Source organism: Oncorhynchus tshawytscha, linkage group LG03 (assembly GCF_018296145.1).
Source record: "Oncorhynchus tshawytscha isolate Ot180627B linkage group LG03, Otsh_v2.0, whole genome shotgun sequence".
NCBI classification, from domain to species: Eukaryota; Metazoa; Chordata; class Actinopteri; order Salmoniformes; family Salmonidae; genus Oncorhynchus; species Oncorhynchus tshawytscha.
The window spans coordinates 41,670,402-41,684,589 of NC_056431.1; the positions used below are offsets into that span (position 1 = coordinate 41,670,402).

General features: G+C 41.4%; 1 protein-coding gene across 1 annotated transcript; it reads left to right on the forward strand.

Moving 5' to 3' along the window:
- The first annotated feature begins 472 nt into the window (after positions 1-472).
- On the forward strand, positions 473-13,173 carry LOC112234146 (polypeptide N-acetylgalactosaminyltransferase 5-like). Its single transcript, XM_024402158.2, has 10 exons — positions 473-2,272; positions 2,416-2,582; positions 2,921-3,040; positions 3,202-3,337; positions 5,892-6,011; positions 8,685-8,802; positions 9,057-9,386; positions 9,919-9,999; positions 11,554-11,706; positions 12,086-13,173. Exons 1-10 carry the CDS (start codon positions 1,128-1,130, stop codon positions 12,224-12,226), a joined length of 2,511 nt encoding a protein of 836 aa, XP_024257926.1. The 5' UTR covers positions 473-1,127; the 3' UTR covers positions 12,227-13,173.
- Positions 13,174-14,188: the final 1,015 nt, after the last annotated feature.

The window sequence follows — 14,188 nt, forward strand, 5'->3', positions numbered from 1 at the left end:
CCGCTCTCGCTCTCTCTAAGTGTTGGGGGGCACTTAATGGTCTGGATGGAGCCAACAGGGCTCCCAAGAGATGACTGCTGATGAAGTGAAAACCTGTTGTGTCCTCTCTTAATCACTGGCTAATGGCTATTGCAATACAGCTTTTATGACGCTCGTGTGTGTGTGTGTGTGTGTGTGTGTGTGTGTGTGTGTGTGTGTGTGTGTGTGTGTGTGTGTGTGTGTGTGTGTGTGTGTGTGTGTGTGTGTGTGTGTGTGCGCGAGTGAGTCACTGAGTGACAAACACTCAGTTGAACGTTTTACTTAAATTGTGAATGTACGCATTGCAGACACCAAAGTAAGCGACACACCTGTACTGGTTACACCGGTTATGCTTGATTTACCCTATTATCACCATATTGACACGTCACACTTTGCTATAATTTCAAAGTAAAAAAAACGGATGTGCAAAGGTCCATTACTGACCCCAAAAAACTGTCGGGGGAAAGAAAAAAAGAAAAAAAATCAGTTTTTGTTCAGGCCTACACTCACTGTGCGACGCATCATGCCTTCTTTTGTTTACATTAGACAGGCCACATCCACTTTCACGCCACCTTCGACGTACCCTAAAACGGTTTGCATAAAATGAAGCTGTCTATCCAGTCACTGTGTGTGCTCTCAACGTTGAAATATGTCATTGATGGGCGCTACCTCCACGACAGAACAGGGCGCAAATGTGTCAACGAACTCAAATGGATGTCTGTGGTTTTGCATTCTGCTCAAGGGAATATGATCTTTTCTTTTCTCATTCAAAGACATTAGGTGAGGGCAAGTAAGTGAACAACAAATTGCAAGATAATTGCCTGTGTACTTCCATATTAGTGGGAAGCGCACGATACACATTGTACTGTTCAGGGAAGTAAATGGGCAACGCGGAGGTAAGTTTTATTGATACATTGTTGCGTTTCGCTACAAAATTCACAATAGTTCAACAAACCGTTGTTTGGCCAAAACCGCGTGGAATGCCACGCAGGCAATAGCCTACTAAAACTACCCCAAAGTAAAGAGATGTTGAACGGGGAGGGGGAGAAGTATGACGCGTGCATGCATTAATAAGATACTGTGACCTAGTATATCCAGACGTACTAAAAATGAAGGCTGTAAGGAAATACTTTAGGGGTAGTGGGAGGGCACTTGCATTTGTTTTCATTGCATCTGTCATTTGGCTACTGTTTGATATGGTAGCACTTCGCCTGTCAATGAATGATGTTAACAGCCAACTTCTGAAAGAAAGCGTAGTGAAGGAAAGGCTGACTGTCACACCGCAGGCCACGGAGCGTACACAGTTAGACTTGGACCTGGACGAGGCAGGTAATAAAGGTCCACTCCAGAATGAAAAGAAAGTCCTTGAAGTGGGCAGAAAGCGAAGACCTGCTGCCAAAAAGGACCCGCAGTTGAAGGACAAAGTCAATTCACATGAGCAACAAGGGGGGAATGCCCAACCAAAGTCAGAACAAGGAAATTATGTCATTTTTAAGCCTAACCAAATCGAAACAGTGAATCATGTCACAGGACAGTTGAGTGTGCCTTTGAATACGAAAACGCCCGTCAAAGATCCTTTGCCTGTCAAAGACCTGTCAAGAAAGGCAGTGGACTTGATGCTAAATGTGGTGAAGTCCGAGGATAAGAAAGTGGCAGTGCTTTCGAACTTCACCAAAGTGCCACCTGGTGTTCAAGAAGGAAAACATGTGGAAACATTGACCTCAAAAAAGACAGAGAAAGCAGAGGAAAATATAGGCCTAATGCAAAAAGCCAAAGCAAAAATGGACCAAAAGAAGAATGAGAGAGTCCGAGATCCACTGGAGCCTGGCATACAAGAAAGCTTTATAAAATACAAAGTTGCCGTGGACCGCACAGTTAAATCTGTCAAAAAGGATGTACTGAAAGGAAAGGAGGTGGTCGTCAATATTAAGGACAAACGGATCAATGCAGTTGATAAAGGTAAGCCGTATGCCTTAAAGGAGACCGTACTTCCTAGAGCAAAGTTAAAACGTCAACCAGGAGTTCCCACAAACTCCACAGACGTTCGAAACACAGGCGTTCACAAAGTGCTGGCATTAGACATGACCGAAGCCCCCAGAGATGCCGATGCAATTGGGCAATTTGGGAAAGCAGCCATGGTGCCCAGTGACAAAGAGCAGGAGGTGAGGAACCGGTGGAATGAAGGCCATTTCAACGTGTACCTGAGTGACCAGATCCCTGTGGACCGAGCCATCCCAGACACCAGACCGCATACGTGAGTCACACTCTGGCCTTGACCACATCATGCATACTCACGTATTCCCACACTTGTATTCCTCATACAGACACCCATATAGTGATATAGTACAGTTAGCATTAGGTAACCACTCTTGTTTACTGTGTTGTGTTGTTCTCCAGGTGTTCTGAGAGTGTGGTCCATGATGACTTGCCCACCACCAGTGTGATCTTCTGCTTTGTGGATGAGGTATGGTCCACTTTGCTCCGGTCCGTCCACAGTGTCCTCAATCGCTCTCCACCACACCTTCTCAAAGAGATCATCCTGGTGGATGACTTTAGTTCCAAAGGTAAGAGGGAGGAGGAGCTTTCCTGGTAAACAGTAGAGGATGGGTTCAGAGTTTTTCCCTGCCGTCTGTTGTGTCCAGGGAAATTCTGGGCCCAACTGAAGACAATTTCATGACTCTAGGACCAAGAAAATGTGTTCAACCTAGCTACTGAAGTTTTGTATATTCTTAATTGTAGAATATGGCATTTTTTTTGCAATATACTGTAAAGTTACAGATTTGGAGATCTTCAGACAGCAACGATAGCTTTATAAATAGGGCCTGGAGTTTTTCTTGGGCAGGTCACATAGTCAGAATCAATTCGGTGCCCTAAACACACTCGCTCTCATCTACTCTTTCAGAATATCTCAAGAACCCCCTGGATGTGTACATGTCCCAGTTTCCCAAAGTGCGGATCGTCCGTCTGAAGGAGAGGCAGGGCCTGATCCGAGCTAGGCTGGCAGGAGCCGCCATTGCCAAAGGTAACCAACCACATCCTGCTATATCGTATGACCACTCTCGCTTACATTGTATGCTGTTTAAACTAAATATTCAATGCAAAGAAATCTCAGTCTTGTCCTCCCGTACATGATGCAGTCAAGGGTTTGTTTGTCTTCAGTGGTTTGTTTGCATTTCCCTTCAGGTGATGTTTTGACTTTTCTTGACTCGCATATTGAATGCAACGTGGGCTGGTTGGAACCTCTGCTGGAGAGAGTGTACATAGACAGGAGGAAAGTGGCCTGCCCAGTCATCGACGTCATCAGTGACAAGGACATGAGGTAATGTATCATTACCATAATACTAAATGCTTGCGTCTCAAATGGCACATTTCCTGTATACTGTCCATTTGGAAAGTAGTCAGACCCATTTGACTTTATATAGACAGGTGTGTGTGCCTTTCCAAATCATGTCCAATCAATTGGATTTACCACAGGTGGACTTCAATCAAGTTGTAGAAACATCTCAAGGATGATCAATGGAAACGAGATGCACCTGAGCTCATTTTTGAGTCTCTCAGAAACGGGTCTGAATACTTACACTACCGGTCAAAAGTTCTAGAACACCTACTCATTCAAGGGTTTTTATTAAATTTTTATTATTTTCTCAATTGTAGAATAATAGTGAAGACATCAAAACTATGAAATAACACATATGGAATCATGTAGTAACCCAGAAGGTGTTAAACAAATCAAAATATATTTTATATATTGCCACCCTTTGGCTTGAGAAGTGTTATTTCAAACTTTTGATTTCTTCACTATTCTTCTACAATGTAGAAAATAGTAAAAATAAAGAAAAACCCTTGAATGAATAGGTGTTCTAAAACATTTGACCGGTACTGTATGTAGATAAGGTATATCTTATTTATTTTGTATGAATTTGCACTATGGGCCCAGGTCAAAAGTAGTGCATTATGTAAGGACTAGGATACCATTTGGGACGCCCCCTATTAGAGCTGGGCGATATGGAAAAAAATCCATATCACGATACAAGTGGGGCAAAAAAGTATTTAGTCAGCCACCAATTGTGCAAGTTCTCCCACTTAAAAAGATGAGAGGCCTGTAATTTTCATCATAGGTACACTTCAACTATGACAGACAAAATGAGAAAAATAAATCCAGAAAATCACATTGTAGGATTTTTTATGAATTTATTTTCAAATTATGGTGGAAAATAAGTATTTGGTCACCTACAAACAAGCAAGATTTCTGGCTCTCACAGACCTGTAACTTCTTCTTTAAGAGGCTCCTCTGTCCTCCACTCGTTACCTGTATTAATGGCACCTGTTTGAACTTGTTATCAGTATAAAAGACACCTGTCCACAACCTCAAACAGTCACACTCCAAACGTCACTATGGCCAAGACCAAAGGACACCAGAAACAAAATTGTAGACCTGCACCAGGCTGGGAAGACTGAATCTGCAATAGGTAAGCAGCTTGGTTTAAATAAATCAACTGTGGGAGCAATTATTAGGAAATGGAAGACATACAAGACCACTGATAATCTCCCTCGATCTGGGGCTCCACGCAAGATCTCACCCCGTGGGGTCAAAATGATCACAAGAACGGTGAGCAAAAATCCCAGAACCACACGGGGGGACCTAGTGAATGACCTGCAGAGAGCTGGGACCAAAGTAACAAAGCCTTACCATCAGTAACACACTACGCCGCCAGGGACTCAAATCCTGCAGTGCCAGACGTGTCCCCCTGCTTAAGACAGTACATGTCCAGGCCCGTCTGAAGTTTGCTAGAGAGCATTTGGATGATCCAGAAGAAGATTGGGAGAATGTCATATGGTCCGATGAAACCAAAATATAACTTTTTGGTAAAACCCAACTCGTCGCGTTTGGAGGACAAAGAATGCTGAGTTGTATCCAAAGAACACCATACCTACTGTGAAGCGTGATTTTCTGGATTTTTTTTTCTTCTCATTTTGTCTGTCATAGTTGAAGTGTAGCTATGATTAAAAATTACAGGCCTCATCTTTTTAAAGTGGGAGAACTTGCACAATTGGTGGCTGACTGAATACTTTTTTGCTCCACTGTAAATTGACTGAATTATCACGATGAATTGAACAATAAATATCAAACATTAATGTGCATCAGTTTTTTTTACATTACACTTAAAACTACTACTACTTTAAAAGTTGTAGCTATCAATTGTCCTGTTAGCACTCGCCCATATTAGCGTACTTATTTCATTTCAAACTTCATATTTCTCTAGTGTAGGCTACTTTATCGGAATTATCAGTAACATTTTCTCAAGAAGTGATTATTTCGGTCGGTGTTACATTTTGGTTTATTGCCCAAGCTCTAATTTCAGAGTTATTATTCAACCTTATTGTCTAGGAGTTAGACCCCCAAATTTGGTCTGTAAGTATCATCTGGGGGCACAATGTCTCTTTATTTACCTAGACTGGGCCGTTCTGGCTCGGCCATTGCTTACTTATCTGACTATGTCCCTAGAGTTGCAAAATGTGTGATAACATTGCAGCAATGGAAGCTTTGTGTGTTACCTACAAATCCTACATCATTAGAAATATTACGTTCACAGCTTTTTTTTTTAACATTTTCTGAATATTTGAGTCAACGGCCTTCTGACTTCTAGGGTTCATGTTGAACTTACCTGTATACATTGCTGTGAAAAGTAACCCTGATGACCAGAATTGTATCAACTTGTTTTTATGCAGCCAGGTTTGATGCAACATCCTGTTTACTGGATGTTGTTGATATATGTGATTTGTCGGCGCTATCTTGAGTTTCGCACATTTCATTACCTCACGCATTGTTAATCCAGTAATGTAATATTTGTTTAATGATATTCTGTTTACAGCTATGCGTTGGTTGACAACTTCCAAAGAGGGGTATTCAAATGGCCCTTGGTGTTTTGGTGGCGCAGGTTATCAGAGGAAGTCATTAAGAAGAATCACATGAAGGCTTCAGATCCCATCAGGTAGTTCTGGATTTCATAACGTCCCTCATTACTGTGTGTTTACAAACACAGCAAATTGGCTAGTGTTTATTTTTCCTTCAGTGTAGCGTTTCTAGTGTTGATTCAGGGTGTTAAATTAACTCTAAGAGTGAGAATTACACATCACTCTGCAAGCCAGCATAATGGGATTTGCTGGCCTGTAAAGCAGGAGGTTCCTAACACCACTGTTAGGGTAAAACTTGGCTTTCAAAGTAAGTAATTCCCACTGGGCACACACTGGTTGAATCAATGTTGTTTCCACGTCATTTCAATGAAACTACGTTGAACCAACATGGAATTGAAGTTGATTTGACGTCTACGCCCAGTGGGTTATGATATATGTATTGTCATAAACAGTTGCATGATAACATAGGAGGAACGGTAGGAACTCACTTGGTGAAGTCCACAGGATTGACAATTGGCTAATTTAAAAAAATCTGAATTTATTGGTCACGTACGCAGAAGTTTCTAGCTCCAACAGTGCTCCCTCTTCCTCCCTTTATCTTTCACCCCCTCCACTTCCCTTCTAACTCACCAAGTTACTCTCACTTTAACTAAACTAGACAGGGCTTTCACTCTTGTGCCTAATAGGTACACAAGAATACGCACAACAATTCAAAAATAAAAAAATATCAGAACGAGCGATGTCATAGTCTGGAATATACACTACCGTTCAAAAGTTTGCGGTCACTTAGAAATGTACTTGTTTTTGAAAGAAAAGCCCTTTTTTTGTCCATTTAAAATAGCATCAAATTGATCAGAAATACAGTATAGACATTGTTAATATTGTAGCTGGAAATGGCTTTAATTTTTTTCAAATTATGGAATATCTACATAGGCATACAGAGACCCATTATCAGCAACCATCACTCCTGTGTTCCAATGGCATGTTGTGTTAGCTAATCCAAGTTTATAATTTTAAAAGGCTAATTGATCATTAGAAAACAATTTTGCTATTATGTTAGCACAGCTCAAAACTGTTGTGCTGATTAAAGAAGCAATACAACTGTCTGCCTTTAGAGTAGTTGAGTATCTGGAGCATCAGCATTTGTGAGTTCAATTACAGGCTCAAAATGGCCAGAAACAAAGACCTTTCTTCTGAAACCCGTCAGTCTATTCTTGTTCTGAGAAATGAAGGCTATTCCATGTGAGAAATTGCCAAGAAACTGAGGATCTCGTACAACGCTGTGTACTACTCCATTCACAGAACAGGGCAATCTGGCTCTAATCAGAATAGAAAGAGAAGTGGGAGGCCCTGGTGCACAACTGAGCAAGAAGACATGTACATTAGCGTGACTCGTTTGAGAAACAGACGCCTCACAAGTCCTTAACAGGCAGCTTCATTAAATGGTACCCGCAAACATCCGTCTCAACGTCAACAGTGAAGAGGCGACTCCGGGATGCTGGCCTTCTTGGCAGAGTTCCAATGTCTGTGTTCTTTTGCCCATCTTAATCTTTTATTTTTATTGGCCAGTCTGAGTTATGGCTTTTTCTTTTGAAACTCTGCAAACTTAACATTGTCACTAACCAGGTTTCCATCCAAACTTTTTATGTGTGTAAAGTGCATGATGGATAAACAAATGTCATGCCAGGCCTGATGGAAACAACATTTTTGGGTAAATTTTCCAAATGTTGAAAAAACGAAATACGCTAGACAAGGTGGGCTCTCTATGTATTCGTAAAATGAATGATGGGAGATGTCGGTGGAAACGCTTTTATGTGCAAATATGGTTATTATAACAATAATATTGAAGTAAACATGGAGTCATGTGATGACAATGTTGTGGTCCTCCCACTATGACCCATTGGGAAAGCATGCAATTTATTTAACTACAGATTAACTTCACAGTGCAAGGTGATGAGCTTGATGCTCCTTTCCAGTAAATATTGAGGGTGTTATTGTGGTGACATGATGATCGATGCTTGGCTGCCATTTGACTAATAAATTGAATCTGTCTCTTTTGTCCATAATAATCTCTCTCATGTGGGCTATATGTGCTCTCTAGCCAACCATATATATATTTTTAATTTGGTACATGGGAATTTTAACCGCAAGAGGTATTTTTTTATGTGCACTACGCCATCACGCACAGCCTTTATCTGCAAGTCAATTTGATGGAAACGCATCTGTGGTGGGAAAATGAGCATATTGTTTTTATGCACATTTTTGGGAATATTTGCATGAAACCTAGCTAGTGTTGATTTAACACTGGAGAATTTGTTGTGTTGTAACAGTTGCGGATTAGTTCAAGTACATAAGTATTGGGGCCCTCTTCTAATACTTTGGAAATTCATCCTTCGTTCCTTGTTTCCTTCAGTTAATCATCGATCTATACACGATTGGATAGGTCAATGCTAGTTTACGCCAACCTATTACTTTCACCAATCCAATCAGCTGAGATCAGTGACTACTTCAAGGAAAGGAGGAAGGAAGGATGCAGGATGGAAGTATTCCAACAGGGCCAAGTTCTGACTCATCCAAATTACTCTTAAGTTAATAAGACCAAGGAGGAATGTTGTGTTTTGAGAGAAACTGAGTAATTCAATCTCCAGGAAATCTCAACAGAAAATGTTTCGCAGCGAAACAAATGGTACTTATTGCATAAGTTCAGGTTAGTCCCTCCCTTGTGTATGACTGTGTACTTTGTTTCTCAGGTGTCCCATCATGGCAGGAGGACTTTTCTCCATCGATAAGAAGTACTTCTATGAACTGGGCTCTTATGATCCTGGCTTGGATGTATGGGGTGGAGAGAACATGGAGATCTCTTTTAAGGTCAGTGACTGATTTCTTCTGGGTTTTTTTGTGTTGTTGTTTTTTAGAGATTGAACTATTTGCAGGTTTTGTTATTCTTCAACCTGTTCCAGGAATACACACTTAACTCCGCTCATGATCAAGGCCGCCTCTTAAATGGCACCCTATACCCTATGTAGTGCACTACTTTTGACCAGAGCCCGATGAGCAATAGGGTGCCGCGTGGGACTTCGATCAAATGTTCTGATCACATCCTACTTGTGTTGTTTTTGCAGATTTGGATGTGTGGAGGTGAGATCGAGATCATCCCATGTTCCAGAGTGGGCCACATTTTCCGAGGCGCCAACCCATACAAGTTCCCCAAGGACAGGCAGAAGACGGTCGAGCGTAACCTGGCCAGGGTGGCAGAGGTGTGGCTGGATGAGTACAAGGACCTGTTCTACGGCCATGGATACTACCATCTGCTGGATAGGAGTGTCATCGACATTGGCAACCTCACAGACCAGATCGAGCTCCGGAAGAAGCTCAAGTGCAAGAGCTTCAAATGGTACCTGGATAATGTGTACCCAGACATGGTTGCTCCATTGGTCAAAGCTGAGGGGCTAGTAGGTGTACTTTTTATTATAAAAATAATTTATTTGATATTTATAGCACTTTTCCAGATGCTCAAAACCCTTGTGCAGTTTATTCCTGTGGTTTATAACTTTATTTGAAATGCTTAAAATCATTGTCTCTACTGAATTAGTAGGAATCCAGTTTTTGCTTTTAGGCTGTTTATCTTAGAATATATTGCGTTTGCTCTTTTTCTGGCAAACAATTGTTACTCTTAGTTTATTTTTCCGTTAACTTATCCCGCATCTCGATGCTGACAGACAATTGTACTTTTTTATGAAAGTGGGATGTTTACTTGTCTGCTCTCAATGCCTCTGCAACACAGAGGCCAATTGTCCTCTTATCTGAACAAAAAGTGACTGGCTTGTGACAGTTGTCTGTCAGGATCTGTTGAAGGCACAGAATGGAAAGAAATGAGAAGCTTTTCTAGTGTCAATAGTGCAGTGACAATGCCTACGTAAACTACTGTTATGACTGCTCAACGCATTGACATGAAATGTTATACCTGTGATCCTCCTTTGCTAGGTTTTCAATCGTGGAGTAAGAAAATGCCTCGCTCTGCAGAAAGGCTCCCTTGCCTTTGAGATATGTGATCTCAGCAAGCTGGTAAATACTCCTAAATGCCCCATTTGAAATGAACAACTGTCTTATGACTATAAACCACTATGGAATCCTTGTTGAGTAAAACACACACCCAACCGGCCTTGAAAACCCCATAGTTATCATGAAGCCTAATTATACAGTACCAGTCAAAAGTTTGGACACACCAACTCATTCAAGGGTTTTTCTTTATTTTTACTGTTTTCTACATTTGTAGAATAATAGTGAACACATGGAATCATATAGTATCCAAAACAGTGTTAAACAAACACAAATATATTTTACATTCAAAGTGGCCACCATTTGCCTTGACAGCTTTGCACACTCTTGGCATTCTCTCAACCAGCTTCATGAGGTAGTCACCTGGAATGCATTTCAATTAATGGGTGTGCCTTGTTAATTTTGGGAATTTGTTTCCTTAATGTGTTTGAGCCAATCAGTTGTGTTGTGACAAGGTAGTGGTGGTATACAGAAGATAGACCTATTTGGTAAAATACCAATTCCATATTGTGGCAAGGACAGCTCAAATAAGAAAAGAGAAACGACAGTCCATCATTACTTCAAGACATGAAGGTCAGTCAATCTGGGGAAATTTTTACGTTCCTTCAAGTGCAATCACAAACACCATCAAGTGTTGTGAAGAAACTGGCTCTCATGAGGACCGTCACAGGAAAGGAAGACCCAGAGTTACCTCTGCTGCAGAAGATAAGTTCATTAGTTACCAGGTTCAGAAACTGCAGCCAAAATAAATGCTTCACTAAGTTTAAGTAACAGACACATCTCAACATCAATTGTTCAGAGAAGCATCGGGCCTTCATGGTCGAATTGCTGCAAAGAAACCACTACTAAAGGACCCCAATAAGAAGAAGAGACTTGCTTTGGCCAAGATGATACACAAGCAATGGACATTAGACCAGTAGAAATCTGTCCTTTGGTCTGATGAGTCCAAATTTGAGATTTTTGCTTCCAACCGCCGTGTCATTGTGAGATGCAGAGTAGGTGAACGGTAGGCTGTGTAAGGGCTATTTGACCAAGAAGGAGAGTGATGGAGTGCTGCATCAGATGACCTGGCCTCCACAATCACACGACCTCAACCCAATTGAGATGGTTTGGGATGAGTTGGACCGCAGTGAAGGAAAAGCAGCCAGTGAGTGCTCAGCATATGTGGGATCTCCTTCAAGACTGTTGGAAAAACATTCCTCATGAAGCTGGTTGAGAGAATGCCAAGAGTGTGTCAAGGCAAAGGGTGACTACTTTGCAGAATCTGAAAAATAAAATATATTTGGATTTGTTTAACATTTTCGGTTACTACATGATTCCTCATGTTTCATAGTTTTGATGATGTCTTCGCTATTCAACAATGTAAAAAATAAAGAAAAACCCTTGAATGAGTAGGTGTCTTCTACTTTTGACTGATACTGTATGTCTGGCATCCCAAATTGCACCATATTCCCTAGATATTGCACTACCCTATGGGTCTCGGTCAAAAGCAGTGCACTATATAGGTAATGGTGCCATTTGGGACACATCTTAACTATCCCCTCTGTCCCTAAACCTCAGAATCAGCACTTCAATTACACCTGGATGAGGCACGTTCGCCAGAAAGATGTCTGTCTCACTGCTCAGGACAAAGGTAGCAGCCTGGCTATGCAGCCGTGTGACAACACCAAGCCACAGCTACGCTGGCTCCACAAGGTCTCCAACTCTGCTCTGGTAGGTTCGCTTTACAGTGGGCCTTTACCTCCTCTACTAGAGTTCTCTGGGTATTGATTTTTGTGACGAATATTTGTTATTCTTATGCCAAGCTACTGTCAGCAACTAGCATACAGAAGATGTACAGTGTGCTTGAAGGTTGGAGTGAAGAGGAAATTCAGCAACTCTTTGAGGATGGTGGATATTGATTTTTAAATGGCTTCTTTTATTGTTAAAACCATTGCATTTTTGGTCCTTAGCCTCGTCAGGGTTTGCAGCTCAATTCACAACACCTTGGTTGGAGAGCGAGGTAGCAGCAGTGCTCCTTTGCTGATTGAAAGTTAACATTATGTGCATCGTGGTGCTTACTGTACTATTTCCCTGTGTCGTCTTTGTTCAGGTGGAGCACCTCGTTACGGAGCTTGCTTCCCAGCGTTTGTGTCTTGAGGCTGGGGCTCTGGGTGACCGCATGCAGCTGAAGAGGTGTGAGCCTACCAGTCCCTACCAGAAGTGGCAGTTCACACACTACCGCGCTGAATGACGGGAGTACAGGGCTACAGCACTATTCATGCATTAGTGATCGACACTCCAGTACTTGACTGTGCTGTGTGTGTGTTTTGGATGTGGTCTGTCGCAATAGGAATATGCATGGTGTTGGTTTGAGGGTGGTGTTGGGATGTGCAATGTTTTTGTTTTTTTTAATCATGATCAACTTTTGAATTTTGCATGACTTATGAGGCCCCGGAAATGATTTGAAAGGGCAGCTATTAGACAATGTAAATCAGTGTTTTCGGATGCATTGTTTACTGGAGTTGCACTTTTTATTGAGCTCTTTGGTTTTACACTGTATGTTCATCAGCTTTGCAAAAACAAATGTTCTCTAAAGAGCCGTGGCATATCGACTATTTTTCTACAGATGTTCTCTATATTGTAGCTCTCGGTTTGACCACACAATGTACCATATTTCTTACTGTTTCAGTGCCAAATGGCTGGATATATTATGCCACTTTTCTATGATTCATGTAAATACATATTCTCTGTTTGAAATACCATTTTATGTACAAATTGAAATGCATGGAGTGTGCATGAGCCTGTGTAGACATTACATATCACAGATAGCTTTGCTAAAGACATTTTTTATTTTTATGAGATTAAAAAGAATTGCATTGTATTATGTGAGGTTATGACTCAGCTCCGGGTTGACGTTTCCCCTAAGGTACCGATCTAGGTTCGACTTCCCTTCCCCCAATCCTAACCTCAACGATTAGTGGGGGGAAATGCAAAACTGACCCAAGATCGGTGTCTACGGGCCACTTCACCCTACACCTTATGTCTCACTTAGGATAATAAGAGCTGCTTCTTTATTACTATATGGTTATAGGTTTAGTACATACTGTATGTATATTTCTCTAACACTAGAGGGGACTGTTGTTGATAAAATGATATTCTTTCTCCTTTTCTGAATAGATATTAAAAATGATCATTTAATGTGGGTTTCTTTTTCCAATTTTTTTGCAACAAATATTTCACGAGAAACTATAGGCCTACACTTTCTCACTGGAAATATTACGGCATGGAAAGGTATGGCTGTTACAGAGAGCTTTAGGGGTTAACTTTAGTAGTTGATCTTATGGCCTAACGGGAACTATATACATTTAAATAGCAGAACTTCTTGGGTTGATCACCTTAAAATAAAATAAAAATTGCGGTGGGTTTTAAGATGCTTACATTCATACTTCCAGTGCTTACCAAACTGAATTGAAATCTATACAGGCCAGGTTCCTTGGGAAAGTATTCAGACCGCTGGACTTTTTCCATATTTTGTTACGTTATAATGACAAAGCAAAAACAGGTTTTTAGAAATGTTTGCACTTTTTTTTTTTTAAACACCTTATTTACAAACTTATTCAGACTCTTTGCTATGAGACTTGAAATTAAGCTATGGAGTTTCCTTGAGATGTTTCTACAACTTGACTGAAGTCCACCTGTGGTAAAGTCAATTGATTGGACATGATTTGGAAAGGCACACACCTGTCTATATAAGGTCGAAGAAATTCTCCGTAGAACTCCAAGACAGGATTGTGTCTGGGGAAGGGTACCAAAATATTTCTGCAGCATTGAAGCTCCCCGAGAACACAGTGGCCTTCATAAATGGAAGAAGTTTGGAACCAACCAGACTCTTCCTAGAGCTGGCTGCCCGGCCAAACTGAGCAATAGGGAGAGAAGGGCCTTGGTCAGGGAGGTAAGCAAAAACCCTATGGTCACTGACAGAGCTCCAGAGTTCCTCTGTGGAGATGGGAGAAAATTCCAGAAGGACAACCATCTCTGAAGCACTCCACCAATCAGGCCTTTATGGTAGAGTGGCCAGACAGGAAGTCACTCACTTCCAACAGGACAACGACCCTAAGCACACAGCCAAGACAACGCAGGAGTGGCTTCGGGACAAGTCTTTGAATGTCCTTGAGTGGCTCAGCCAGAGTCCGGACTTGAACCTGATCGAATA

Bases quoted from the DNA above. Each gene is read 5' to 3' on its own strand.
- LOC112234146 (XM_024402158.2), top strand. From the start codon at position 1,128: ATGAAGGCTGTAAGGAAATACTTTAGGGGTAGTGGGAGGGCACTTGCA. The intron at 6,012-8,684 runs GTAGTTCTGGAT...TTTGTTTCTCAG, and splicing joins AAGGCTTCAGATCCCATCAG to GTGTCCCATCATGGCAGGAG. The intron at 11,707-12,085 runs GTAGGTTCGCTT...GTCTTTGTTCAG, and splicing joins AGGTCTCCAACTCTGCTCTG to GTGGAGCACCTCGTTACGGA.